At 38.7% G+C, this 26,825-nt stretch overlaps 3 protein-coding genes across 4 annotated transcripts in view; 1 reads left to right on the top strand and 2 right to left on the bottom strand.

The window, feature by feature from the left end:
* Positions 1-9,872, bottom strand: part of ccdc57 (coiled-coil domain containing 57) — a 31,553-nt gene extending 21,681 nt beyond the window's left edge. The window contains exon 1 of the mRNA XM_073867063.1: positions 9,558-9,872. The gene's annotated coding sequence lies outside the window, so the exon portion shown is untranslated. The remainder of the gene's footprint in view (positions 1-9,557) is intronic.
* slc16a3b (solute carrier family 16 member 3b) lies at positions 710-6,915 on the top strand. Its single transcript, XM_055176505.2, has 5 exons — positions 710-924; positions 3,564-3,813; positions 4,018-4,161; positions 4,240-5,013; positions 5,366-6,915. Exons 2-5 carry the CDS (start codon positions 3,591-3,593, stop codon positions 5,755-5,757), a joined length of 1,533 nt encoding a protein of 510 aa, XP_055032480.1. The 5' UTR covers positions 710-924; positions 3,564-3,590; the 3' UTR covers positions 5,758-6,915.
* Positions 9,873-11,100: 1,228 nt separating the features above from the next.
* Positions 11,101-24,305, bottom strand: csnk1db (casein kinase 1, delta b). Of its 2 annotated transcripts, XM_055175434.2 has the most exons (10): positions 23,775-24,304; positions 18,449-18,559; positions 18,183-18,331; positions 17,778-18,006; positions 15,536-15,706; positions 15,271-15,419; positions 14,920-15,088; positions 14,695-14,837; positions 12,614-12,681; positions 11,101-12,516 (listed from the first exon to the last, which is right to left on the bottom strand). In XM_055175434.2, the coding sequence occupies exons 1-9, from the start codon at positions 23,848-23,850 to the stop codon at positions 12,649-12,651; spliced, it is 1,230 nt and encodes a 409-aa protein (XP_055031409.1). In that variant the 5' UTR covers positions 23,851-24,304; the 3' UTR covers positions 11,101-12,516; positions 12,614-12,648. The 2 variants fall into 2 exon arrangements, 1 of the variants encoding a protein (XP_055031409.1); XR_008636854.2 differs by lacking the exon at positions 14,695-14,837 and having other exon boundaries at positions 23,775-24,305.
* Between the last annotated feature and the right edge of the window lie 2,520 nt (positions 24,306-26,825).

Below are 26,825 nucleotides of genomic sequence, written 5' to 3'. Positions count from 1 at the left end.
TAAATAGCGGGAATAATGAACTCACTTTGGAATAAGTTATTTTTGTAGCATGAATAATGATTTCCCTTTAATGACCGTTTTAAAAGAGGTATTTTTGAAATATTCGTTTTAAAATTAATAGATTTACAATCTATTAATTTACAAAATTAAAATGTAAAGTACAAATAAAATAGTGTTTTTTATTTATGTATGAAACATGTGAAATATGAATGCTACAGACAGTTGAGACTTTTTCTATTCATGGCGTTCATTGTTCAACGCAACTGACGCAGAAGGAAATAAGACACCTGACTCACGTGCTTTCTACCTGCCTGCTGTCACGTTCAAACTGGTACCTGTACATAAGAGTACAAATTATGCTCTTATTTCTCTTCTGTAGTATTCTATTCTCTTCTGTAGTAGTTTAACAGACTAAATCATACATTTTAGATATATAGGTGCAATGTAAAGAAAATCGTCTGTTAACACTATTATATCATTGTTGACTGGCAAGACTGCTGAATTTCAAGGAAGTGGCATCACCATGTTTTGCAACTTTTGATTTTTCTTTATAATAAATATATTTGTGACGTGCCACGTTATCCAAACTGAGACAACGCCGATGCTTCAAATATTCAACGAGGAAAGGTCCATAATCCCCTTAAAATCCCTTGAGCACATGGTATGTATGGGATGAGACAGAAAGGGAGAGAGAGAGAGAGAGTGCGAGCAGTGGGGAAAACGCACGTAGTGTCCTCACCCACAGTCGCATCATTGGTTGGCAGCACGTCATTGTGATTCATAGGTAACAACACAGAACCGGCTTCAGTCAGATGAACATCGGCAAACCGAGGAAAGATTAACACATCATTCAAGTTCTTCTTCAAAATATGTAGATCCCTGGACAGCATCATCAAAAAAACTTAAAAGCTAAACCACGATAAGGTACGTACGTGACCGCGATGCTATTAAATATACCAACATGTGTCGGGGAAAATGATTGGGTGGATTTGCGCATGTTGTAATGTCTGCGCGAGGACGGGGGGATGCTGTGGTGGGCTTCAAAGGAGACGTTGACTGAATTCATCCGGCTTTAGTGAAGAGTAACAGGTTCTGGAAGGTTCAGGAATATATTAAAATGCATTTTAAAGCCTAATAGTATATTATAATGATATATTTTATCCACGCATCATGCTAGATATTATATAGCCTATAAAATATAGCCGAATTAAAATCATACACTAGACTATATAATGTACGTAGCTTATAACTGCGTATATAACCCACATGCCGATACCACGTTGTCATACGTAGGGTTTATAATCTTTTTAAAAATGAGGTACAGTTAGAAAACCGTTTTTAATTTTTAAGCGAAAATTATTTATTTACCGACGGCAGGTGGGTTTACAATGCATACGCAGCGTCCGCGCGTATGGATGGAGAAGGGTATGAAAGTCACGTTTGGCACGTAGACCACAGAGCCCCGTTGCATCACTACCACTTCACGCCAGTATTTAAACAAATAATTCCTAGAATTAATGCTTTTCTTTATGGGGTATATAGTCTGGTGTATTTGGTGTATGGTCTATTTAGTAGACGCGTGAAGCATGTTTAGCCCACATCTTGCGCTAATAGCACATGCGTCATTTATAACGGTACACAAAGTCAAGCTAAATGTATTACCAAAGCCATTCATTCTCATTTACAATCATTAAAAGCATCTTCAGTTGCTTTTAGACTCTTATATGTGGAAAGTAGCCTAAAGCTGAGATGTTGATGTATTAGAAATCCTTAATTCCTTTCTGACAGCTTGCGTTATTAATAAAAATATATGAATAAACATAAGTAGCAGACAGTGTTAATAAAGATTTGTGTCGTCGTTGTAGTTAGCTGTTTAAACAAAAGCTTTGGATACCGTCTTTACAAGTAATAAAACACCCTGCGTAAATCTGCTTGTCAAACACACTGACAGATTAGTATTAGCACGTGTAACTAGTTAGCATAGACTAGGCATGATCATAATTAATGAAGTAAAGCGACAACCAGCTGTGACCTGTTTCAGATAAACAATTCAGTGACCTTTCTATAACCTATACCCTTAATAATTTGAATGCATACACATACGTAGATTCTTACACTTTATAAGTTGATGCTGGTCATTGTGAGTGCCAAGTGAAAAAAAATGTCAGGCTCTTAAATTAGGATAAATACCTTGGCTCTAGTAGGGTACTTGCCCATTGGAGCTTTTATTATAGGTGTGTCCCGAAAAGCCTGCCCCCTAAAACCCTTATTAGGAGACATAGATATATGGGAAGCTCTATGCAGAGCAAGAGACAAGCAGTTTGCAGGGACCTTAGGCTAGGGAGGTTGCGTATATTGGTTGGTCAATTTATTTACACTGCACATCAATGTTCTTGTGTAATGATTATTGATTATCCTTTTGTATCATATGTCTTTCATGATTGAGGTTTTGAGGAGATTCTTTGAATACGTAATCATTCATAACACACTAATCTGCTATTGATCTATAGTTGTTGTGTTTTTTTGTTGGATTGTACGGTTTCTCATTAACGTGTAGTTGGCATTAGATGACTAGTTTTAGAATTTATATACTGATTTTAATATCTTTTTTAAATCTGAGAACCAGCAGCTTGTTTTAAACTAGTATTGTGATGACTGAATGAACATTGATTAATCTCTACAAGTTAATAAGTTCCTGTCCTTTAAGAAGGTTAATATTATACGACTAAACTTATGAAGTCATTATGTTTAAATTAAAGGGAAAGTTCATCAAAAAAAATGAAATTCTGTCATTTACTCCTGTTGTTGTTACAAACCTGTATAGCTTGTATATTTATATTTGTTCTGATGAACACGATTGGAAGATATTTTAAGGAATGTTTGGAACGTTCATGAGCCCCCATTCACTCTTCATTCATTCTTTTTTTTCTACTATGGAAGTGAATTGGGCTCATGATTGGTTTGGTTCCAAACATTCCTCTCAGTGTCTTTCTTTGTGTTCATCGGAACAAAGAAAGTTATACAGGTTTGTAACAACAACAACCTGAGTGAGTAAATGATGACACAATTTCCACTTTTGGGGAAACTATCCCTTTAAGCTGGTTTGTTATCAGTGTTGCCGAAAGGGTAAAAATAAGGAATGAAATAACAAGCAATATCTTACAGTAGGGTAGTTATTGACGTGTTCTGGCAGCACCTATTGAGTAATAGTCGAGAAACGGAGACAACATAAGAGATACTCTGAACTAAAGTTACAGATGCTGGTGACACTGAATATTAACGACTTGTAAATTGTTTTGGGAAGGATTACGAATAACACGTTGCATCCAGAAATAAAGATTTGAGTGACGGGTGCAGAGAGAAGATATGTACTTCTTGGCAAGAACATGACATGGAGGGTGTAAATACAGGATGCCAAGCAAGTGGAACAGTTCTTTCTGTACAGGGCCATTGAAAAACAAGCTATATAAACCACATGTTTAACAGTTAGTCAGCTAATATACTTGTACAATCAAACTTTTCAGTTTTTTTTTAATTTGTGATGCTTTCTGTTTTCCATGTAGTTTGAAATCTGACCTGTGTTCGGCATCATGGGCGGTGTGGCAATCGACAATGATGATAGTGGCATCAAGGCACCCGATGGAGGTTGGGGTTGGGCTGTCCTTTTCGGAGGCTTTGTTATTACTGGCTTCTCCTACGCATTCCCCAAAGCGGTCAGTGTCTTCTTCAAAGAGCTCATCCGGGAATTCGGAGTGGGCTACAGCGACACTGCTTGGATCTCTTCCATCCTTTTGGCAATGCTTTACGGCTCTGGTATGTTTGCCTCATTCAGCTCTTGTAAAGCGCGTGCAAGTTAGCATAGCAGACAGTATTATCTGTTTCCATTGCATATGAATAGCCCACAATGCAAAAAAACTTGCTGCCTTATGGAAATAACAAAGGAACTTTCGCCTATGCAAATGAGCATTTTTCTGTAACCTAATGTGATGCATGCTTATGCTGCTTTGCTTGCTGCAGGGCCTATATGTAGCATCTTGGTGAACCGTTTTGGGTGTCGCCCTGTGATGATGGTGGGTGGCCTGTTCGCCTCCCTGGGAATGATCTTGGCATCATTTGCAACCAGCATTATCCATATTTATATCTGCACTGGAGTCATAACGGGTGAGTATTGATTTATAAACTGCATTTTACCACTGTAAAATACCTCAATAATACATGACACTGTAGGTTTCACTGCAGGTTTGGGTCTTGCCCTGAACTTCCAGCCGTCACTTATCATGCTGAACAGATACTTCAGTGAGAAACGACCCTTGGCTAATGGACTGGCTGCCGCTGGAAGTCCCGTGGCCTTGTGTTGTTTGTCTCCTCTTGGTCAGGTTCTTCAGTACAACTATGGTTGGCGTGGAGGCTTCCTCATCCTTGGAGGTCTGCTGTTGAATTGCTGTGCATGTGGGGCCCTCATGAGACCCTTAACCGGTCCCAAAAAGCGTGAAGTGGATGCTCCCGATAAAGAGGCTAAGCCAAAACCAAAACCCAAACTTCTTGATTTCACGGTCTTCAAGGATCGGGGCTTTGTGATTTACACAGTGGCTGCGGCTATTATGGTGCTTGGTCTGTTCGTACCTCCTGTGTTTGTGGTCAGTTACGCAAAGGAATTGGGCAATGAGGACACCAAGTCTGCTTTGCTGCTCACCATCCTGGGGTTCGTCGACATCTTCGCCAGGCCCACGTGCGGCGTCATTGCCGGACTCAAGTGGGTGCGTCCACGATGCGTGTATCTTTTCAGTTTCGCAATGATCTTCAATGGCATCACCGATATTGTCGGCTCCTTTTCCAAAGACTATCCAGCTCTCGTGGGTTTCTGCATCTTTTTTGGCATCTCCTATGGTATGGTTGGAGCCCTACAGTTTGAAGTGTTGATGACCATCGTTGGAACAAAGAAGTTTTCCAGTGCAATCGGCTTGGTGCTGTTGGTCGAGGCCTTTGCTGTGTTGGTGGGACCACCTGGAGCAGGTCAGTTCTTTCAGTTTGGGGTAAAAGCATTGATCATTAAACATGCAATAGGTTAAAAGATACGAAAGACGTAGGTGGTGTTCCTTTTAAATAAAATTGAAAACAAAGGTCACATACCTTAACCTAAACCTTTGTTAGGGGTTACAAGGACAATCTATTTATATAACGCCAAATGGTTCCTAAAAAAGCCCAGTGACCCAGACCCAAGACGAATGGATTTATTATTATCCCAACATTGACAGCTGTTGGTCATAGGTCACGAGTTGTTTCTCCTAACTGACCATTATATGTCCATCGCAATGGTTGGCCAATCCACAAAAAGTGATGTCACATCTGTTCTCTCATTTCACAGGTCGCCTGCTGGACTACACAAAGAACTACCAGTTCGTTTTCCTGTTGGCAGGGTGTGAGGTGGTTGTCTCTGCGGTTGTGATTTGCATCGGTAACATGCTCTTCATCAAGAAAAAGCCCCAAGAACCTGACCCTCCAGCCAAGATGGAGATGGCCATTACTGAAGCGGAGATGGAGGAGCTTAACAAAGCACCACCGCAGGAACCAGACAGCAAAGGTGATGGTGAGACTGGAAATGCGCAAGCGGTCGAACCCGGCATTCAGGAAAGCCCAAAACCTGATAACAAGGTCAAAGAGTCTGAAAGCGCATGCGTGGACTCTGCAGAGCTTGAAGTTTCCAAAAAGTTGACTGAAGCAAACGGTGTCATCGTAGAACCCGAATCTTCCCTCTGAAGAAATTACCGTAGAACAATCGATATGACGACAACCTCTATAGGGCCCATGAACACGCTTGGTCAGTGAAATCAAGATGTTAAACTCTTATAGATGTTTGATGTTAGGTATGCTTTTCTGTATCATGCTTTGAGTGTGGCTCTCAATTGGGTACAGAGAGCTGCTTTCAGATCTGCTTTGCAGTTCAGATATAGCACATGCATTTAGACCGAGCAATTATTATTATTTTTTTTTTAAAGGCCTGTCCCTGCCATGTATGCTAACATATAGCAGGATATCGTGCACGGTTTTTTAAGGTGTATAATTTTATTTATTTTTATGGTGATCCAGAGAATTTTAAAATGTTTAGGACAGATTATTTTTAAATCTAGAAAATTGTACTTCAGTGGCACCAAATGTTATACACTCCACAATAAGGCACCAGCATTTTACTTAAGATTACCAGTTGCTTGCTGCTTTGTGGCATATACTGTTTGCTTACGTGAGTTGTTTGTAGTAATTTGATCTACTGTAACGTTTCAAACTGGTCCTAAGGATCACACATTTATTTATTTGTTATTGGTTGTATCAAAGTCCCGTGTTTCAGACAAATCCAGACTTGCAAGTTTTAAATGCAACAAAGTCAATTTGTATGAAACATGGGATCCTAGTTCTAGTCTCTTTAAATTGTACACATAAATGCGTGTTTTGACGTGCAAAATTCAGATACGCATTTAAAAGTGTTTGTGTAGTGTTTCAATTGATACAGAATAGTTTGAGTAAGCTTCCATATTTTTGTAGGTGATTTTTGCTATGTTTTCAGTATTGAGATTAGACAAAATGTTATTAGTTGGTAGTCACTTTTGTTTTATTCATCTGAATGACCAACTGCATCAATCACAGGGAGAGGACCATTTGGTGCACTTGTATGTGTGCTGTTACATAACATTTATTTTTAGTTCAGTATGTATGGATGGTTCATTAAGCACCCTTTTGAACAGCAAATATCAGTATAGCAATTGTGAAGGTACAGATTGCTGCTTATCCCAGCAGTTTGTGGGTAGGGACCCTCTTCTAATTTTTTTTTTGTACTAAAGACACATATGTTTGGTTGTGCCTTAAGTCTGAATTGTAGCCATAATTTAGTTCTAGTAATAAATGGCATCCCATCCCTCTCAATGAGTCTTGTTTGTATTTTTGTCTTTTAAGCACATTCGTGCATTTTCACTGTGTATTTCAAATGCATACATGTGCTGTTTGGATTTGATCATTGAGTAAACTATAGTTAGTTTTTTTTTTTTTAATAAATCTGGCAGCATAATTGAATAATTGGAACTTAAGTCGTTAAAGACATTGAAAACTGAAGGATGAACTGGTCACAGTGTTTACCCTATATAAGTAAATCCAGAAAGGTGGAACTCGGGCAAGTCACAAATCCTATTAGCATTGGATTTATGCATTATTTTGAGTTCAGTGCAGCTGGTGTCCATCTGTAAGTGAATCTTAACACCATAAGCCAGGGGTGCTCAATCCTGCTGCTGGAGGTTTACCTTCCTGAAGCGTACAGTGGCAAGAAAAAGTATGTGAACCCCTAGAAATGAACTTTTTCTACTGTGATTTGCCATTAATGTGATCTGATTCTCATCTAGGTTACAACAATAGATAAACACAATGTGTATACCCTGACAACACAAAAATAATTCTAGTTTCTTTTTTTAAAAACACCAATTAAACATTCACAGTGCTGGAGGAAAATGTAAGTGAACCCTTGGATTTAATAGCTGTTGAAACTCCTTTGGCAGTAATTACTTCAAGCAGGCACTTTTTGTTCTGAATCAGACCTGCACATCGTTCAGAAGAAATTTTGGCCCATTCCCCTTTACAAAACCATTTCAACTCATTTGTAGGATGTCTGGTGTGAACCGCTCTTGAGGTCATTCCACAGGTTAAGGTCTGGGCTTGGACTAGGCCACTCCAAATGGCACATTTTGTTGTTCTTAAGCAAATCTGTGGTGGATTTACTTCGATGCTTAAGGTCATTGTCCTGCTGCATCAACCAACTTCTACTGAGTTTCAACTGGCGGACAGCCAGTTGATGGCAAGTGGTCCAGGCCCTGAGACAGCAAAGCATGCCCAAATTGTGATGTTCTCTCCACCATTCTTCACTGTTGGGATTATGTTTTGATCTTGGTAAGCTGTGCCATGGTATTTTTCCTGAACAATTCAACTTCTGTTTTATCAGTCTATAAAATATTTTCCTAAGGTGCTTCAGGCTCACAGAAATGTTTCGGGAGAGCAATGGCTTCCTCTGTGGTGTACTGTCATAGACACCGTGCTTGTTCAAAGATTTATGTATGGTAGACTTATGAACAGAGATGTGTGCCAGTTTCAATGATGTCTTCAAGCATTTAGCTGTTACTCGTGGGTTCATCTTTACTTCATTGAGTATTCTGCATTGGGAGTCATCTTGGCTGTGCGCCCACTTCTAGGAAGGGTAGCTACGGTATTTAACTGTCTCCATTTATAGACAGTCGACTGATGGATGTCTAAACATTTTGGGATTGTTTTGTATTCATTTTCAACATTTGATCGGATAACTTTAGAGAGCTCCTTCTTGCGAGGCATGGTTCATAAGAGCTGATGCTTCTTTAAGGACAGCAATCTTAAAGGGGTGGTTTCCCGGACATGGATTAGTTTAAGCCAGAACTATACTTAGGCCTAGTCCACACGGACACGGGTATTTTTATAACCGTGAGTTTTTTCACGCGGTTCGGCCGTTCGTCCACATGAAACCGCAGTATCAGGGCACTGAAACCGAGCATATTTGAAAACCCCGGCCAGGGTGGAACTTTTTAAGAAACCCCGGTTACAGTGGTGTCGTGTAGAGAGTAAAACCGGGGGTTTTGCCTTGCGATGTCAGAGTGTGCGCCGTTATCCACTGTGTTTGACGTCAAGATTGTGTGCCGCTGACTGCTTTGTTGATGATTCTGTGCAATGGCGGACGTATCTTGCTAATAATAACTGTGCTAACAAGGCTTCTAACATGTATACAGATAGATGCTCAGTTATCTCACTATATTGCGGAACACGGTTTGGGTTATATCCCCGCCTGCTGGTGTGGCATGCTCTTGACAGCGCTTGATAGCGTGCTTTTGCTTTATCATGTGGATGGATATTTAATTTAAACCGAGCATGTGCGGATGGGATTTTTTTTTTTTTTTGGAAAACTCAGGTTACCCGTGTGGACTAGGCCTTAGTTTAATTAGGAAATATAACTAGTTTGAACAAACATACCTTACAAAAAAAATAAAAACATTACGTGTGTCAATTTGAGGTAAAAAGGGGCACTAATGTATTTTAAGATATGTCAGTGAAAATAATTTTCAGTTTGGACAGCTCTTACATTAATTTTAGTCTAATCCTGGTTCGGGAAACCGCCCCAAACGTTTCAGTGTCTTTTATCAAAGTATCAATAAACCACACCTTTAAACTCGTTTTATTTCTGACACACATTAGCTTTCATTAAAGTAATTAGTCTATGGGTGTTTGTATATTGTTGTGACCTTGAGGAGGATCACATTTTATGGCAAATTTCTTTAGAAAACCAGTTCATTTAGGGCGGTCGATCAGACAGAACGCGGTTTTAACGATTAAAAACGCGAGGCGGACCACAGCAGTGCACTGCGCTTTTATATTGCTAGGCAACCACCGATACAGCTGTCCTGTCAATCAAACATCGAAGCGTGAACGCTCTTTAAACTTTGGTTTGCTGTTAACTGACATATTACCAGAAACTGTAAAAAGAGGGCGCTTGCACTGACCTTTATCGATGGTGAGAGGTGTACAGTGACTGCAGTCTCCGGTTACAACTGTAAACGCCACAACGGAAGGCCCGCCTCTCCCCTCATTTGATTGGACAATGGATAACGCCAGTGACGTCGGGCGTCATGAACGCGTTTGTGTGATCCGCCCCTAGTGTGGGGGAGGTTGCTTTTTGTTTTCTCTGGCTATCTTTATGTTATTGTTTTTTTGGGGAGAGGGGGGTGTATGTCAATCATTTATGTGTACACTGACGGCATTTATGTACAATACATTGTTGTAACTCTCTTGTTGTTATGTATGTATGTATGTATGTATGTATAAATATGTTCAAGCAATAAAAAAATAAAAAAGCCCGTAGTGTAATTATTACATGTAATTTTCAAACTTTGTGACTAGTAGTTGGTTCAGGTGTTTTATCATGTTTGGATCTGTATTCTGCAGGAAGGCTAGTTAATGAACCCTTGGTCAATCCTACTTTCCTGCAGTTTAAATCTAACCCTGCTGTAACACACCTTGTTTTAATGTTTAAGTGAACTCAACGACTTGAATCTCACGAAATGAATTATTTTTAACAAAAGTGATTAATGCCAAACATTAATAAAATAAGACCATGACCAATGCTGTCATCTTAAAGCAACCACGCCTTTAGACCAGTGTTTCTCAACCAGTGATTGGTTGCATAAACATAGCTGATGTGTTAACTGTGTCTTAAGAACTTGTCTGACTAACTAGCAATTAGTTAGGGCTTATCAATTGTTTGGTTATTTTTTAACGAATACACATCTAGTATATTTTATTTGAGTGTGGGGGAGGTTTTAATGCACTGTTGTGGGGCTGGGCAAAGCAGGCCTCGAGGTGAAAAAGATTGAAAACCAATTTAGACACATAGAGGAACATACAGTGATCTTTAACACCGCCAATTGCAGAAGGCCTGACTGTACAAAAATAGGATACAGTAACACAGAGGCCTTAAACCTTTTCAGGTCAAGGACCCCTTTATGGAAAGAGAGGAGCATGCAGGGCCCCCAGTGCATGTATCAAATTATGGCTCTACATTGTTCTGACTGTTACATTACAAAGACATTAAATGTATTAAAATGTTGTATACACAGATACTTAACATACAACACATTTAAAATGTACGGAATAGATTTTAATCATTTTAATGAGGTAACCTTAGAGAGCGGTCAAATATTGACGACTTCATTTCTCGAATCACTCTCGCGGTACCTTGACGTCATCCTCATGTCGGTTCTTGCAGCGCCACATGAAGTCGATTGGACCTATTCATTTTAATTAAGTTTTATATTCTTTTATAAGAACCTTCATTTCAATCAGGTTGTCATTTCTATTATTAAACAAATCATTTTTTTGTTGATGCCTTACTTTCATTAAAAAAAAAAAAATATATTTTGAGGACCTCCATAAAAGCAATATTGAAATAAGCAAATGATAGATTCAAAATATTTTTATAGACTCATTTGTAAACTTAGATTTTAAAACCCAAGTAAAAAGAAGTCAAATGATGCCAACACAAGCAAATACAAGTAATTCATTTATTTACATGGTTTAAAATACACAAATACGGTGGTAATACAAATTGTTACAGGACTGACAAATTGGCATGACTTCCACAAAAGTGTGTGGAGCCCAAAACAGCCATGGGCTTAAGAGAGGGAAAATTAGATGGAAAAATTCACCCGGGAAGACGCCAAAGTCCCCTTAACGAATGATGTGAGAACAGTAAACAGATGACCAGACCAGCATTCAAGGTGCATCAGAAAAGCCACATCAGTGCTGGAATAATTCTTAAAAGAGGGCAAAGTAAGACTTCTTTGATTTGTTTCCATTCAACCATTGCAATCTGTATAATCAATCAAAACGTAATCACTTCCGTAACACCACCTAGACACATCAGGACTCACGCAAGAACACTTGCATCCACATTATTCTAAGCTGAATACACCCAACCTTTATAAACACGTGTCGTGTAGCACTTCTAAACATGGTCTTCATTCGTGAATCAAAGAGTCAAAGTTCAAGTTTTGAGTGTATGAAACCCCCCAATGTCTGGCACTTCATTTTAGTGGCTTTATGAAAAAGTGGAATAAAAAGAATGTGCGATCAATTTCAGACTCAAACAATCTGTGGCAATTTCATAGTCTTTCTAAAGTGTAGCATGGAAACATTTACACAAATATTTTACAGTTATTTCACAGCTTAGAAACAAAAGACACACAATAATGGGGGAGGGCAATATTGTACAGCCGGAGATCAATAGAGCAGACAAACCGGTGAGGTTTACAGAGTCAATTTGTTAAGAATGATGCTGGCCCCGTGGAAAAGGAACCTGTATGAGCTCACCAGTTACGAAGGGCTATTAAAACGTATAGTAAAAAATAAATACACAGAGTAAATAAAAATTTTTAAGTGAACCCAATACAACGCCACCAGACGAACTTGTCTGTTAGGCAGGTTAAAATACAAAAGAAACCCAGTATGCAAAGAAACAGAGACTCGTTTTAACCACACAGACAATACATTAGCCTCAACTAAGAGGAGCCTGAATCAGAGAAAGTTGTGCAGCACTGGATGTAAAGAGTGTTACTGTGAAGGAAGGACACAGATGAGGGCATGGTGCGATGTGGGTGGCTGATCCAGTCTCCGATTGGTCAACCTAATGATGATTTTCCAACAGGCCTTAGGCTCTCATATCCACAAGAACATTGATAAAGTAAAGAAAAAATAAGAATAAAGAGAGAGAGAGAAATACAGAGAGAGCCTGTAAGCAAAGAGGTCAGGTTGGTTCTACACCATTTTGGTTTCGTCAACAGAAGAGAAAAGACTGACTGCCCTATCTATTAGCTGATGGTGGAGAGCTGTCAATCAGCCATGTGTAGTTAGGCTGCCCATTGTGCCCCATATTGCAAGTGGAGGCATTTGGGACATGGAGACAATCTGTAACAAAAAGGGAAACGTAAATATGTAAAACAACTTTTAAAAAAAGAATAAAAGTCATTTGGAGAAAAAAGGATTTTCAGCCAGCTGAACTCACCTGGTGCACCTGCCTTCACACAAGGGCTTGACGAACTACTTGCCGTGGTGATCGAAAGGAATGCTATTCTGAAGTAAAAAAACACAAAAAGAGAAGAACATTACAGCTTTTTAGCCCCACAACAGGCATTTGTGAATTGACATTTTTTTCAAACCATCTATATGTGCTACAAAGAGACCAAGAAATGTAAAATGTAACCTTGTGGTGTCCTAGAAAAGCCTAATAAGAAGATTTAATTTTAAGAATATTATAATCTATAATAATCTTTAAGTATATTAAGCCTTTTAACATTATAATAAAGGATAATAGTGATTACATTAATCTCAAAAGATAAAATATAGCTGCAAGCAGCAATGATGGGCCCAAGCAAGACGGCTCCACACATGGAGGTTCTCAAAAAACAATGCACAGGAACATGCTGCCCTACAAAGGCAAAAAACCTTAACTGTACGTTCAGACCGCCACCGGAGAGAGCGACAAGAAATGCTCTGGCTGCCCAGCCAACGACGCTATAGCAAAATTGTAGTGGATCATAGCTCATTACCATAAAGTTGAGCTGATTTCAACTCTCCTTGGAGCTTACACTGCGTTGCTACTCGCCGGAGCTCGCCGCTGGCTCTTATTGAAAATGAATGACTTCCGGTCACTTTGATGCTCTCACCGGTGGCGGTGTGAATGCACAGTAACTCGCTAAAGTGTGGTCTTGCAAGTTAAGGTCTTTTGCCTTTGTAGGGCAGCATGCATTTAAAGGGGGGGTGCATGATCTCTGAAAGCCAATGTTGATATTTGATATTACGTAAACAAACACGCCCCTACCCCAATAGAATCTGGACCTTCTTTTGATAGACCCACCCCACACATACGCAACCCAGGCAACAATGTCGGTTAGTAGACATGCCCCTTACTGCTGATTGGCTGATTTGGAAGTGTGTTTTGGTACTCTGCCCGACTATCTTTTCCAAAGTGTTCTTAAAAAAAATCATGCACCCCACCTTTAAGAGGTGGTTTCATATTAGGTTTGATTGCCTGGTCCGAACCAGAGTTTGATTGCTCCCCCTCATTCTTCCCCCAGTGGTTTCTGTTTACAATATTTTGTTCTGAACGGCGGTACACCTGCGTCATCAACGTGCTATGCGTAAAATATAAAAGTATGTTAAAAGTTTCTGTTACCCACTGATGGTTCTGTTATTATAGGTCACATTGATGTGGCCTATAACCAAACATACAGAACAAGGTTAATGTAAATCACTGTTTCCATTTTCATCATAACTTATTGCCTTGCTATGACAAGACTGTGTTTTACATCCTTTTGTACAGCACATTGGTTATGACATGAGATTTCCGCAAGTGAACCGGTGTTTGATAAAATCGAGTAAGTGTGAAACCAGACCAACATTGCGGGGGACGTCGGGAACATTCACACTCAAGCTCGGACCACAGCAAACAAGCCCAGTCTAAAAACGCATAGGATGTGATTGTTTTGAAGAAAACAGGAAGCGCTCTTATAACATCGTGATTCTAAGTTTGTGGCTTTTATTTGGATTTGTTTTGGACGCTTGTGCCGCTTAGACATTCACGTAAAAATGCTGGTTTTACGAAAGCAGATGAAGTTGAATGACTGTTGCGCAATTGAGGTTTCGTCTCTTGACTGCCACGTTTCGCGTTAACCAAGTAAACCGCGCCCGAGCCCACCTCTGCAACCGGGCCAGGGTGCGATTAACCAAACCGCGCCAAGGCACGGTACAGTGCGACCACACTAGTCAAATGACCCAAGCGTTAAGGGTCAAACACGCTTGGGTGCATTTTGGTTTGGACAGTGCGAGTACGCTCTGAAACTGCAATTTGGACCTTCAAACATTTACACCCCACTGAAGGGCACTATATAGAGAAAAATTCTGTTATGTTTTCCTCAAAAACCTTAATTTCTTTTCAACTAAGGAAAGAAAGACATATACATCTTAGATGATGTGGGGATGAGTAAATTATCAAGTAATTTTAGTTTTAAAGTAAACTATTCCTTTAAGAATTTGACTGGTCAGCATGTGCAGAAGGCTGAGGTGGGCAAGTGGGTCTGGTTATACCTGTGATGTGGACATGCGTGAAGTGTCTTGCCGTCCCGTCAGGTCTGAGGACGACACGTTCACTGGAGCGCCGCGATGAAGCCGCATGCTGACCTTCCGCTCGCGCTCCATACCAGTGACTGGTCTCGGTGACGATGTGTTTGCTGTGTGAGACAGCAGGAAGCAAAAGCTTTATGACAGGCTACATAAACATTTGTCTGTCAAGAGACAGATGTATGTGCTTACCTGTGTGAGAGGTGGGTGTGAGTGGGGTGGGAGGAGCTCCATCCTGCGTGGGGCGTGGTCTGCCTGAGGCTGCGGGGATGCCTCGAGCAGCAGGATTCCGGCTATGCCTCATCCGCTCATCCCGCTCTCTCCTCTCACGCTCTGCGTCCTCTGCTGTGCGGTTGGCACCCTAAAAAAGTGAGAATTGGAGAAATGCATAAATTTATCCTAAAAGTAGTAGACTTTGAAACATTTACTTACAATGTAAATTAAATCTCAGATTATTGTAGTGTATGTAAGCAAAACTAACTAGACCCGATACACATTTCAAAAAAACAAAACAACCCCATAAGCATGTTAACATATACTTACAAACTTTAGCATGTTCCAATCAAACACGTAGTCGTATGAAAAGCCCTGTCTGTGGAACAGATTCCTGAAGAGCTGCCTCAAATACGAATAGTCTGGCTTGTCATCAAATCGAAGCGACCGACAGAAGTTGAGGTATGTGGCAAATTCAGCTAAAGGGCAAATAAACATACATTACAATCTGGCTGTGACTATCAACACCTGTTTTGAACACTCAGCATGAGCTTTATCAAAGAATTGCTAAAATTAAATAAAGGCTTGTACATACATGGGTAGCCCTTGCAGAGAACTTCAATGGGGGTGGACATTTTTTTCTCGCTAATTCGCTCATACTTCTGTCTTTTGGTGGCGGCTTTTAGTCCCTGCCATGGCAGCGAGCCCAAGTTAAAATACATGAGCACATAGCCGAGAGACTCTAGGTCATCACGCCGAGACTGCTCTGTAGAAACAGACACACACACATATAATCTTTATTCACTAAAACTTACTTGGAGCATGAGAAAAAAAACTGTAAGCTGAATACCACTGTACCTATTCAAGAATAAATATGTAATGTAATGTATGCAAACATGTGCACATATTAAAGTTTTCCCATGGAAAATGGCAAAAATATGTGTGTTCAAGCATGAGCAAACAGTGACGTCATACACAACCGGCAAGACTAACAAGAAGAAAAAAAATTGTTAAAGTTGTCAAATCACTTGTAAATCAGAACATCACATTGTTATGATTATGTATCAGAAGCATATACTGCACATCTAAAAAAAACAACTTAAATTCAATTAATTCATCAAATTTTGGAAAAAAAACAGGAAGTAATATAAACATCAAGACTGCCATAAACATAGAGAATGCAATTATTCTCATGTGTGCCAAAAAATGACCAAGGTATTGATTTAAAACATTTTTGATTTGAAGCATTAACCATTTTAATTTGTAAAAAAAGCAGGCAGTATACATGAATACAAGTTAGGGCTGTGTATCGGCTAATATAAGCATTACATTAGGAACACCAAGTATGTACAGCACTTTGCAGTTTGGGCGCCCCGCCTAAGCTGGGAAACCCTACCGCCTTAACTAGGTCGAAAAAAAAATTCCGCTGCCCAAAAGGCCGTCAAGTGAATCTCGGAGAATAGTGCGGACGCACGCCACACGGCCGAAATGAGAGAAAGACGTGGTTTGTCACTGTCTGAAGAACCTCATTCACACAGACCTCTGGTCCCAGAAAATACCCGTAAAATTGCCAGACAAGCGTCTGTGTGAACAAAAACTCGTTCCGTTAATCTTCTGGGATCGTTGCCGGAAAGAGGACCTAGTAAGATACGCGGGTAACCCTCTGTGTGAACAAAAGGCCGCAAGAATGCCGTAATGGGCGTGTCGAAGTGAGGACGCGCGCGTCATCATCACAACACAAGTTATGGTTCAGCTCCTTACAATGAGATAACATGCATATAAACATTCATCACGAGAAATGTTGCAAACTAGATTGACGCAGTAATCAGGAAATAATAAAGGACACGCATAACCGTAGTTAGGACGCGCGTGTCATGGCAACATGAAGTTGGTTCAACTCTTTAAAATGAGGGATTTACAACATTCACAACGAGAAATGTCAGCAAACTGGACTATAGCAGATATCAGGTAAGTTAGCTCATTACTTACTGCGTTGAAACGGAGATCATTCAACAGCATAAAAGAATATCGCGTCACGTGCTCATTTGAGCTATAATAAACGAAAATACCCGTGCGTCATCCCAACAAGTCGTTCAGCTCCTCAAAATGCGGGTTTTAAATGCATATAAACAATCACGATGAGAAATGTCTGAAAACTGTATTAAAGCAGAGCTCAGGGAGCTCGTCAAATATCCACTCTGAAGCTGAGATCATTCACCAGCATTAGAACGGTGCGTCACGCGCTTCTTAATAATCTTATCATAAACAAAAGTGGACGCGAGTGGTTCTTGGAGGGAGAAATAATATATAATATGCAAACTTCAGACGCTGCGCAGAAGAGAGGGCGGGACTTTCAATAGGTAGCTAGGTGGCACATGCCTGTTGAATTGATATAATAGTTGAGCGCTCTAGCTCATGTTATTTATGTGCATTATTTACATGCTACAGTAGTTACACTCCTTTAAGATAAAGTAATAAGTAGTGGGAAATTATCAGTTTTTACAATCTTAACACTATCTATCATCGTTCGCCAGACGTTCTACAACATCTGCTTAAGTTTGTCTTTATTAACCCTTTAGTTTCACTTCATCACATAGCTATTCCCATTACAGGTATCAGTTAAAAACATTTAATTCATTAATAATCTAGTATGTGTTCAATTTCCAGCATAGTTTCTTCAAAATTAAGTTTTATTTGAGTTTTTTAATAAAAATATTTTCATTTTCCTCATGACGCGTACGCCCCGCCCCTTTAATTGTCACGCCCCGGACCCGCCCAACCCTACCACCTAAACTAACACATTTTTTTGTGGAAAACCCTGATGTACGTGTTCTTACCAATTCCAAGATGCGTGTTGATGGATGCATAGCGTGCAGTGCCCGTGAGGTTCTTGTTCTCACGATAGGGAATGTGCTGGTGTGTCCGTGCATCACGGTATTTCTTGGCCAGACCGAAGTCAATGATGTAGACCAGGTTGCCTTTCTTCCCCAGGCCCATTAGAAAGTTATCAGGCTTCACATCTCTGTGAATGAAGTTCTTGGAGTGGATGTACTCGATGCGGCTTATCTGTAAAGTTGTGAAAAGACAGTTCATAATGCAAAATAAGCAATGATCTATGGCCCACCATTTGTGTTTGGAGACTACAGTTTTGATCACTTGACCTATATTCTCAATTAAAACAACAAAATGTTCTGACAGAAAATGTTTGAATTTACTTATAAACATGATTCTTTAGGACGTACCATCTGATCAGCCAAAAGCAGGACGGTTTTTAGGCTGAACTTCCTGGAGCAGAAATTAAAAAGATCCTCCAGACTGGGGCCCAGCAGCTCCATGACCATCACATTATAATCTCCTTCTGCACCACACCACTTGATGATAGGAATGCCAACTGCAAGGAGAACCCACGCACACAAATCACACATGGTGGTGTGTTTTAAACGAACTGCAATGTTTAATTGATCATACTGATTTATTGAACCCCTGATTTACAGACTGTTCTCATTACCTCCACCCTGCATCATCTTGTAAATCTTGCTCTCGATGTGGAGCTGTGGGTGTTTGGTCTTCACACATTCCAATTTGATGGCCACTTCCTCTCCAACAGAAATATCAGTGCCTAGGGCAGATCAAGAAGCATACCCATTAAAACATCAGATAGGACAAACTGACACCACTGTAAATCATAATGATGTTTTGTAGAAGTTTAAGAATGAAAACTGTCATTTACAAACACTCATATACATGTTAGGACCAATATGACATGCTTTGTGGAACACAAAACCGAAAATTGGCAGAATGTTGAGATTATTAATGGATGATTGTTAATCTCTAAGATCATTTCATGTGATTTACATCTGCATTAAACACAGTTTAGTCACTATCTTTGGAAGAGTATTGGTAGCAATATGTGATTTAGAATATAATATGCAATGTGACAATGCAATATGGCAATGCATTTCTGTATTAAATTTGAAAATAAATAAAAAATGTAGTAATTTAATTTACATTTGCCATTTCCTAAACTAGTTTTAAAATGCAATTTAGAAAATGCAACTGTAGAAAAAATATTATTTCAATGCAATTTTCCCTTAATGCATTTACATTTACAGGTGGGACACTTGAGATTGCATTTTCATTTACATACCACGTGATGGATATAGCAAAGGTCAATGTGGATTTAAAAATGCATTCAGAGTTGACCACGCCCCTGCCCTGTCAATCATTGCGCCAAGGCGGGGCCAGCATCCCCATTGAAGTACAGATGATTCAACAACAGATGTTTCAACAGCAAACATTTCGTCAGTTTAAATAAATACTGACTGCTTTAGTTGTGTAGTTGTATTTTTAGTCATTACATAATCATTCAGATATGGTTTGTTTACATTTGTAATCATTCCATTTTAATTTCACAACTTATAAGGTGTAAAAAAATGCATTTAAATTCCATATCAAAACTAGTGTAGGAAATGGCAAATATTAATCACATTATTGAATTTTTATTTTGCAACAAACATTGCACATATGGGCATGAAAATGTCTATTTAAATAAAGAAATGCATTGCCATTTTACACATTGCATATTAAATTCTTAATTGAATATTGCTACCAATATTCTTTCATACAGTCTTCTAAAGCTGCCTGCCACAAAATCAAATGCATTCGATGTATCAGAACAGGAAATAGTGTAATATTTTTAACCGTAACCCTAATCTAAATATTGTGAACAATAGCTATCCACTTATGTTTGTGCATATTTTATCACATGAAAACTGGGTAGAAACTCCAAAATATGCATAAATTCTAAAAATGTGCATTAAAAATGTATGCGCATTATTGAGCCTGATTCATTTCTTATGTAAAGAATAATTAACGACGGGCTGTTGAATAATTTGAAAATAATGCACACCCAAGGTGGTAATAAATAATTAAAGGACCGGAGTCAATTATTCCGCTTATACCACGGTTACCAAAAACATTGCTCTGATGCCCATTTTTAAGACACTTGACAGGTTAGGTGTGCGGTTTACAGAAAATAATCAACACCCATGGAACATTTCTCAGCCAATCAAAATAAAGCATTCAACAGGCCCATGGTATAACCAATAAGAAAACATGTGCATGATCTACAATGACACAACTGAATAAACCTCTAAATGCGAATCAAGAAAAGTCATGTGACTTGGCGCGTTAGACAGCATAACAGGACTAACCAGCTTACAGAACTTATCGACAGCATCTAAATTGCAGTTTTGAAAGTTCTGGAATAAAAAGGTAAAGTGTGTCATCTCAATGGTCCGGTAATATTACTTTACAGGACTGTCTTACTTGACTGTCAACTCAAACAGCAGGAATCCACACCCAAAAGCAGATAACAGGTGTATCGTATTTCGTCTGCGCAATCTTTGGTGATTATACACGAAAATGGGTAAATACAGTGACTTTACGCTTCTCTTACTAAATTATCAGTTAGTGATGATTTTGCCATCTTCGACTCACTGGATGGAAACGCTGCTTTATTCGCAAACGTTTAATGCGATATTCCTATTATGCGCATAAGTTTAATACGCAACTTTGGATGAAAACATAGCTTATGTTCCAGTTATGTCATACTATGAGCCACTACTCATATCGGACTTAACAGAAACTCGAGGACTTGTTCTGCAGGTTCCCAAGAAATTTTAAAACAAACAAAGTGGCACTAAAAATGAGATTTACTTGAGCTGTTAGTAAACAAACTCATTTCAAGCAAGTCAGGCGTAAACCCACAACATAATCATCAAACTATTGTCATTTACTCTAGAGAGCACATACAGTCAGTAATCCGTAACTACATTAAAATTATAAGAGGAACACTCTTACAACACTAAGTGAGCAGGTTGAAACCCATCCCTGCCTATAAACTATGTAAATAACATAGTTTCTCTCTTCATATCAGTTCTACAGCCATGATAAACAAAGGCAAAAGCAATGTTGCAAAAGAGGCCCCCCTTCCAAAAAATAAGGAATGAAAAAAGTGCCTTTCCAACATTTAGCTTGGTGCATTGGCCATTTTGGTGAATGACATGAGAAGGCATAGATATGTATAATAAGGGCTAGATGTCTCGCCTGCGCTGCTGGCCAATTGAGTGGAACGTCCGCATTTGGCGGCCATCTTACCACAATGCGATCGCTCCCTCGTAGCATTGTGTTTTAACGGTACATGTACTTTTAAATGACCATAACTTGCTTAATTTTCTACTTATTTTCAAACGTTTTTGTTTGTTTGTTATAAACGTCAAAGATGTACCTATGACACTGCATACTTATACTAAAAAATAATTTTCATGAAACATGTTAAAGCATCCAGAATTATAGCCACGTTAATAACGTTTGTAAGAAACCAAACCATTTTCAAAAAATCGAAGAAAATTGAGCAAGTTATGGTGATTTAAAAAGTACATGCACCATTAAAACACAATGCTACGAGTGAGCGAGCTCCCTGTGGTAAGATGGCCACCATGTGATGATGTTAGAGACTCTGCCGTAGCACATCTAGCCTTTATTATACTAGATTATATCTATGTGAGAAGACACCTTACTGTGTACTAAAAACTATTAAAAAATATATAGTTATCAATAACGGATAATCCTAATTTTTTGGTGCTAAAAGATTAGGAAGTTTCAAATTGGGTGTTTAATTAGACCATAAAATAAAAAGCCAAACCAGAAAATAACGTTTGGGTTCATGAGGCCTGACAAATTGAAAGCAGAACTGTTGATGAATGAGACATTCCTGGGTAATTTACACACCTGAGGCGGCCCATGATGCCAAGTGATGCAAGCCTGGAACGTTCTAGGAATCTCAGGTAAAAAGGGAGAGGTAAAAGTGACTGTCGAACGATTGAGTACACGAATATGCATGATACGCATTCACCTTCTGCAGCATTGCCTCACAAAAACACCACATAAAAAAAAAGTATTATTCGAAAACACTTTATTATGGTCATTGGTCACATGTCAAAGTGGGGTGCAGTTATGAAACAGAAGTAAGAGATAGTGCTGCCTCACGATTAGTCGCGACTAATCGTTTGCAGAATTCAAGTTTTTGTTTACATAATATATGTTGGTGTACTATGTATAATAATTATGTACAAATTCAAACACACACATGCATGTATATATTTAAGAAATATTTGCATGTGTATATAAAGTTTTATATTTTTATATAATTTATATTATATATAAATATATATAAATATAAATATTTATTATATAAATATATATTTTTCTTTAAATTATACATGCATGTGTATGTATTTATTTATACATAATTATTATACATAGTACACCAACATATATTATGTAAACAAAAACTTTTATTCTGCAAACGATTAGTCGCGACTAATCGTGAGGCAGCATTAGTAAGAGAGCAGATGGAGTTTACAATCTCACCACACCCACCGACCCTATTGCCAAACAAAAGATTTAAACAATTCTCTCAACCTGATAGCTCTAAGATAAAGGACTCTTCACAGTTTAACCCAAGGTCATAATATGATGATCAAAGGCCCCTTGTAAACATTGCAGTGCTTGTTTATCGAAATGAAGTAAGCTGATTGGTTTTGAGCCTGATGAGCAGTTAAAATGTTTGATTAAGTATTCAGCAGCCACAAGTTGACATGTAAGAGGAACAATGTTATTGAGGGCAGGGTGAAAAACCACAGCAAGAAATGAAGGACATCAGTTGTAAACTCTCTGTAACACATTCTGAATATGAGAATAAACTCAGACATGTGATTAAAATGTGATTTGAGTAAACAAATCAACAGTAGACAGTCACTGAATGACAGCAAACTTTGAGACATTTCAAAAGTCCACCTGAACAAAGAAAATACATTGAAAGAATAAAAGCTAGCACAATGACCTAGTTTGGTTTCCCAATCCTGTATTATAACATGTAACAAGGGCACTCTATTGTCATTGTTGTGATCTCTAAATGTCAGCCATAGATAACCAAATAATCAAGAACATCCTCCTGTGCGAAACTGATGTCATCTACGGAGCTGAAACCAAAAGTCCATCCACCATGTAAGGCATCCTATGGTTTCTGTGTTACTCCAACAGTTTTGATCAATGCAAGTTTCACCAAGTGATCAGGAATGGGACTGAATCAAACATGAGGATTAACACAAACACTCGGAGCTTGATGTAGATTTACCATACCGATTTCTATTGAATGCATTAGCTTCAAGCATGTCAATCAGTCCAGGTTGGTGTGTCCATCCAAACCAAACAAGCTGACTTAAAGCAGGTTTGGCATTTTGGGTGTTTCATGCTTACAGTGAAACCTGTATGGACTGGTAAGGTTCATTTATACTGTAGTCATACATAAGTCCCGACAAAACAGGTTCAGTGTTGTCGTTTTGATGATGTCAGTCATTTTGAATCAGTAAAACTCTCACTCTTACATCAAAATAAATTATATATTTGATGTTTACGTTGAACATCGTAGTGTTTTATATTACACAGAGGTGACGTTTAACCATTAACTTATATACGCTTGTTTTAACCTGGAAGGAAACTTTATGTACCCAGCAAGTTCAATATAACATTTCAATTGAAATAGCTTTAAACGTAGTCGTCAACAGGGATCAAGACATGTTATTTCACATAAATGACATAAGAAAATAAACAATATAAGCAGAGCATAAGAGAAACTACTGAGCAAATCTCTGGAAAAGGACCAACGACACTTACAATTTTTGACAGATACGTACAACATATATTAACACCGTAATTCTACTGACAGCTTTAGAGCAACAAAGTAAAAGTGTTTAGATGTATATATTTACCCAGATAGATGTCTCCAAATGATCCACTTCCTATTTTTCTGCCCAATCTGTATCTGTTTCCAACTCGTAGCTCCATCGTTGTTTACGGTTTCTCCCGAACGGGTCACTCGATTCTATTTCAATTAATTTGATAAAACCAGTCGCTGGCAGCCCTAAAATCAGTTTTACCTTAACAAATACACGTTATTTAAATATTACAATCCTTTATTGCGCTACGCGACCCCAACCCCCCCGAATCCCTGAGGAGAATTCCGATTCGTCCGACGGAGTTCACTTTTCACCATTCCTTTTCTAATGTAAAAAAGCCTGAAATGCCACAATTTTGGTATCAGGCGAAAGCTTAGACTGTGTAGATTATGCTCCTGGCGGTTTCATAATGGTTTTCCCCGCGTTTGAAGAAGATGGAGACGGATTTTCACAGATGACCCCCGTCGCTGTAGTAAGGAACGTAGCTGTCACAGGCCTCGGCTCGTATCTCCTGTGTCGAACGCGAACGTAGAGCTGTGACGTCACTTCCCCTTGGCAAGATGGCAACGCCTCGCTCGCCACAGTCACATGGAAGAAATGAGTTTCGTTAGGTCAGTGTCGATTATAATTTATTGTATGTGAATGTGCTTACCTCCGTCAGATATATTTTATTTAATACTGTGTGTTGGTAAACATAAAACGCCATTTTTCAATAACAGTATAAAATAAATGAAAATTGGAATTTTCCTTTAGTTTAAATTCGTAAATGCTTTGGAATAAAACTAAAACGTTAATAATCATATGGTGTCCCAGTGGTTACAGTAACGTATGTAAAATGACACCGGACATTTTCCAAATAGAATTGACCATCTCTATGCTAAGTTACTTGGAAGTGAGCTTTTTGAAGGGTGTATGGGATTTTTGGTCTCATGTATGCACTTGGCGAAGTGACTGACTGTTACCTTGACAACGCTGCACGTGCGAATTAAACCCAGGATTCAGTTGTTGCATATAAATATTATTTTAATATTTCTTGTCAAATGTCGTTTATTTTGGTCTTATTTCAAACGGACTTGTTTCGCTGTGCTTGGTGTTTAACGTAGATACAGGCTGTTAATAAACACAGCTGCTAACGCTACCATCAATAAGTATTACAACGAAACAATTCTACTTAAATTTGTATTTAAAGTCAAATTCCCCCGCCATATTTTCTTCAAAAGGCATCGCGAGAACTCGTCGGGATTCAGATATGTTCCCTTTCACGTCTCCTTCGCGAAGTGACCCTTGCTTGAGGGTGCATAAATGCGTTTGGAAAATGCCTATTTTGTACTCTTGAGTGTTTGTAAGTTTCTGGACACGCCCATCGGCTCACTGATTGGTCGGCGGTCTTTGGATTTGTCACACACGGTCCAATCGGAACAATCACGTTGCTGTCATGTTTTTCAGCGGATTGCGTAACAGTCACTGCACGTGTTTTTCAATGCAGTTTTCATGCAATTCAATGAGCTGTTCAAGAGACCCCAAAGGAAGCGCAAACCATGGGACAAAGCCGAAATTATTACACACAGCACGCGCATTTCTAGTTTTAACTATATGGGTTAAGGAAACACTTAATGATTCATTAACAATTACATGACAAAACAGTAATCACAAAGAGTCCAGCCAAGAAGATCACACGAGTGAAACGAGTTTGAAAACAATCTGCAGAATTTTACAGTAAAGTACACTGCAGTATTTTTCAAGTGCGTAGACCTTCACGTCTAAGAAAAACGTCTATGGTTCAGTGTGTTTTTTTTTTGTTAAATAAAGTTTTATTTTAACTGCGTAACACCAACACATCTATTTAATTTCTATCACATAGCTTTTTGTTTTTGATAGATTTAGTGGTGGCGCAGTAAAGGGTTTGGAGGAGTGTAAAGTATTTGCTCATGAGGACATCTAGTGGTCATTGATATAAACAGCAGAAAGCAACTGAACAAGAAATCTGCAAAGCAGATGAGTTTTGTTTGTGCCGAATACTACATGCTTCCAGGCACGTTTGTAACATTTCCTGCTGCGGTGTTTTACTATGAATATAAATAAGCAAAATGTGTAGATCATCAATGCTGAGACATGAATTTAAATAGGTAACCTTTGATGCATAATGTTCAAAGTGGAAACATGTACAGTACCCTCAGCTGTTTACATTGCTGTATATACAATTTAAGCACATCTATTTCTTCAATGTTTCCATTCTTTGCTATGTATGTAACCTTAACATTAGGTTAACTCAGTAATAATAACCAAAAGTCTTATTTTATGATGAATGTGATTGGGGGAAAACTGCTTAAACATCTTTGTTATTACAAGCAATATGTGATACCCCTGTTTCCTTCTTTTTAGTTTATGAGTTAATATGTTACAAGAACTGCAGTCGTTTTTTCCTCCTTTGTTTTACATTGACATCAAAATCATAGAATAAAAGCATATACTGTACCACAAGTCACAAGTTTGGACAAGACTTTGGTGTCTTATGATCTCATAAATACCTTTAGATGTACATATTTAAAATGCTTGACATTTGTTTTGTAGAGCAATACAAACTGCAAACATTCTTAAAAATTTAAAGGTGCTTAAAAGAGTCTCTAGAATGTTTTTCCAAAGCACCATTCATGCAAGGTTGTGGATGTTTAGGGGACATTTCACAAGACTTTTTAAAGATCTAAAATAAATCTTTGGTCACCCCAGAGTACTTATGTGGACTTCTAGCTCAAAATATCATATATTTTTGGTGCCGTTTTTGTGTGGGTTCTTTAAAATGCAAATGAGCTGATCTCTGCACTACATGGCAGTGCTGTGGTTGTACAGTGCAGATTAAGGGGAGGTACTATCCCCTTCTGACATCACAAGGGGACCCAAATTTCAATGACCTGTTTTTTCACATGCTTGCAGAGAATGTTACCAAAACTAAGTTACTGAGTTGTTCTTTTTCACATTTTCTAGGTTGATAGAAGGACCCAATTATAGCACTTAAACATGGAAAAAAACAGATTTTCATGATAAGTAAGGTTCTTTATGGAAGCATACTGCCTGACAAAAAACCTT

This window comes from Misgurnus anguillicaudatus, chromosome 4, assembly GCF_027580225.2.
Source record: "Misgurnus anguillicaudatus chromosome 4, ASM2758022v2, whole genome shotgun sequence".
NCBI classification, from domain to species: Eukaryota; Metazoa; Chordata; class Actinopteri; order Cypriniformes; family Cobitidae; genus Misgurnus; species Misgurnus anguillicaudatus.
This window is presented reverse-complemented; position numbering and strand designations above follow the sequence as displayed.

Excerpts from the sequence above, each read along its gene's own strand:
- slc16a3b (XM_055176505.2), top strand. The coding sequence starts at position 3,591 with ATGGGCGGTGTGGCAATCGACAATGATGATAGTGGCATCAAGGCACCC. Across the intron at positions 3,814-4,017 it reads GGCAATGCTTTACGGCTCTG|GGCCTATATGTAGCATCTTG; the intron begins GTATGTTTGCCT and ends TGCTTGCTGCAG. Across the intron at positions 4,162-4,239 it reads CTGCACTGGAGTCATAACGG|GTTTGGGTCTTGCCCTGAAC; the intron begins GTGAGTATTGAT and ends GTTTCACTGCAG.
- csnk1db (XM_055175434.2), bottom strand. The coding sequence starts at position 23,850 with ATGGAGCTACGAGTTGGAAACAGATACAGATTGGGCAGAAAAATAGGA. Across the intron at positions 18,560-23,774 it reads ATTTGGAGACATCTATCTGG|GCACTGATATTTCTGTTGGA; the intron begins GTAAATATATAC and ends GATCTGCCCTAG. Across the intron at positions 12,682-14,694 it reads CACGCATGTCCACATCACAG|AATAGCATTCCTTTCGATCA; the intron begins GTATAACCAGAC and ends TTTTTACTTCAG.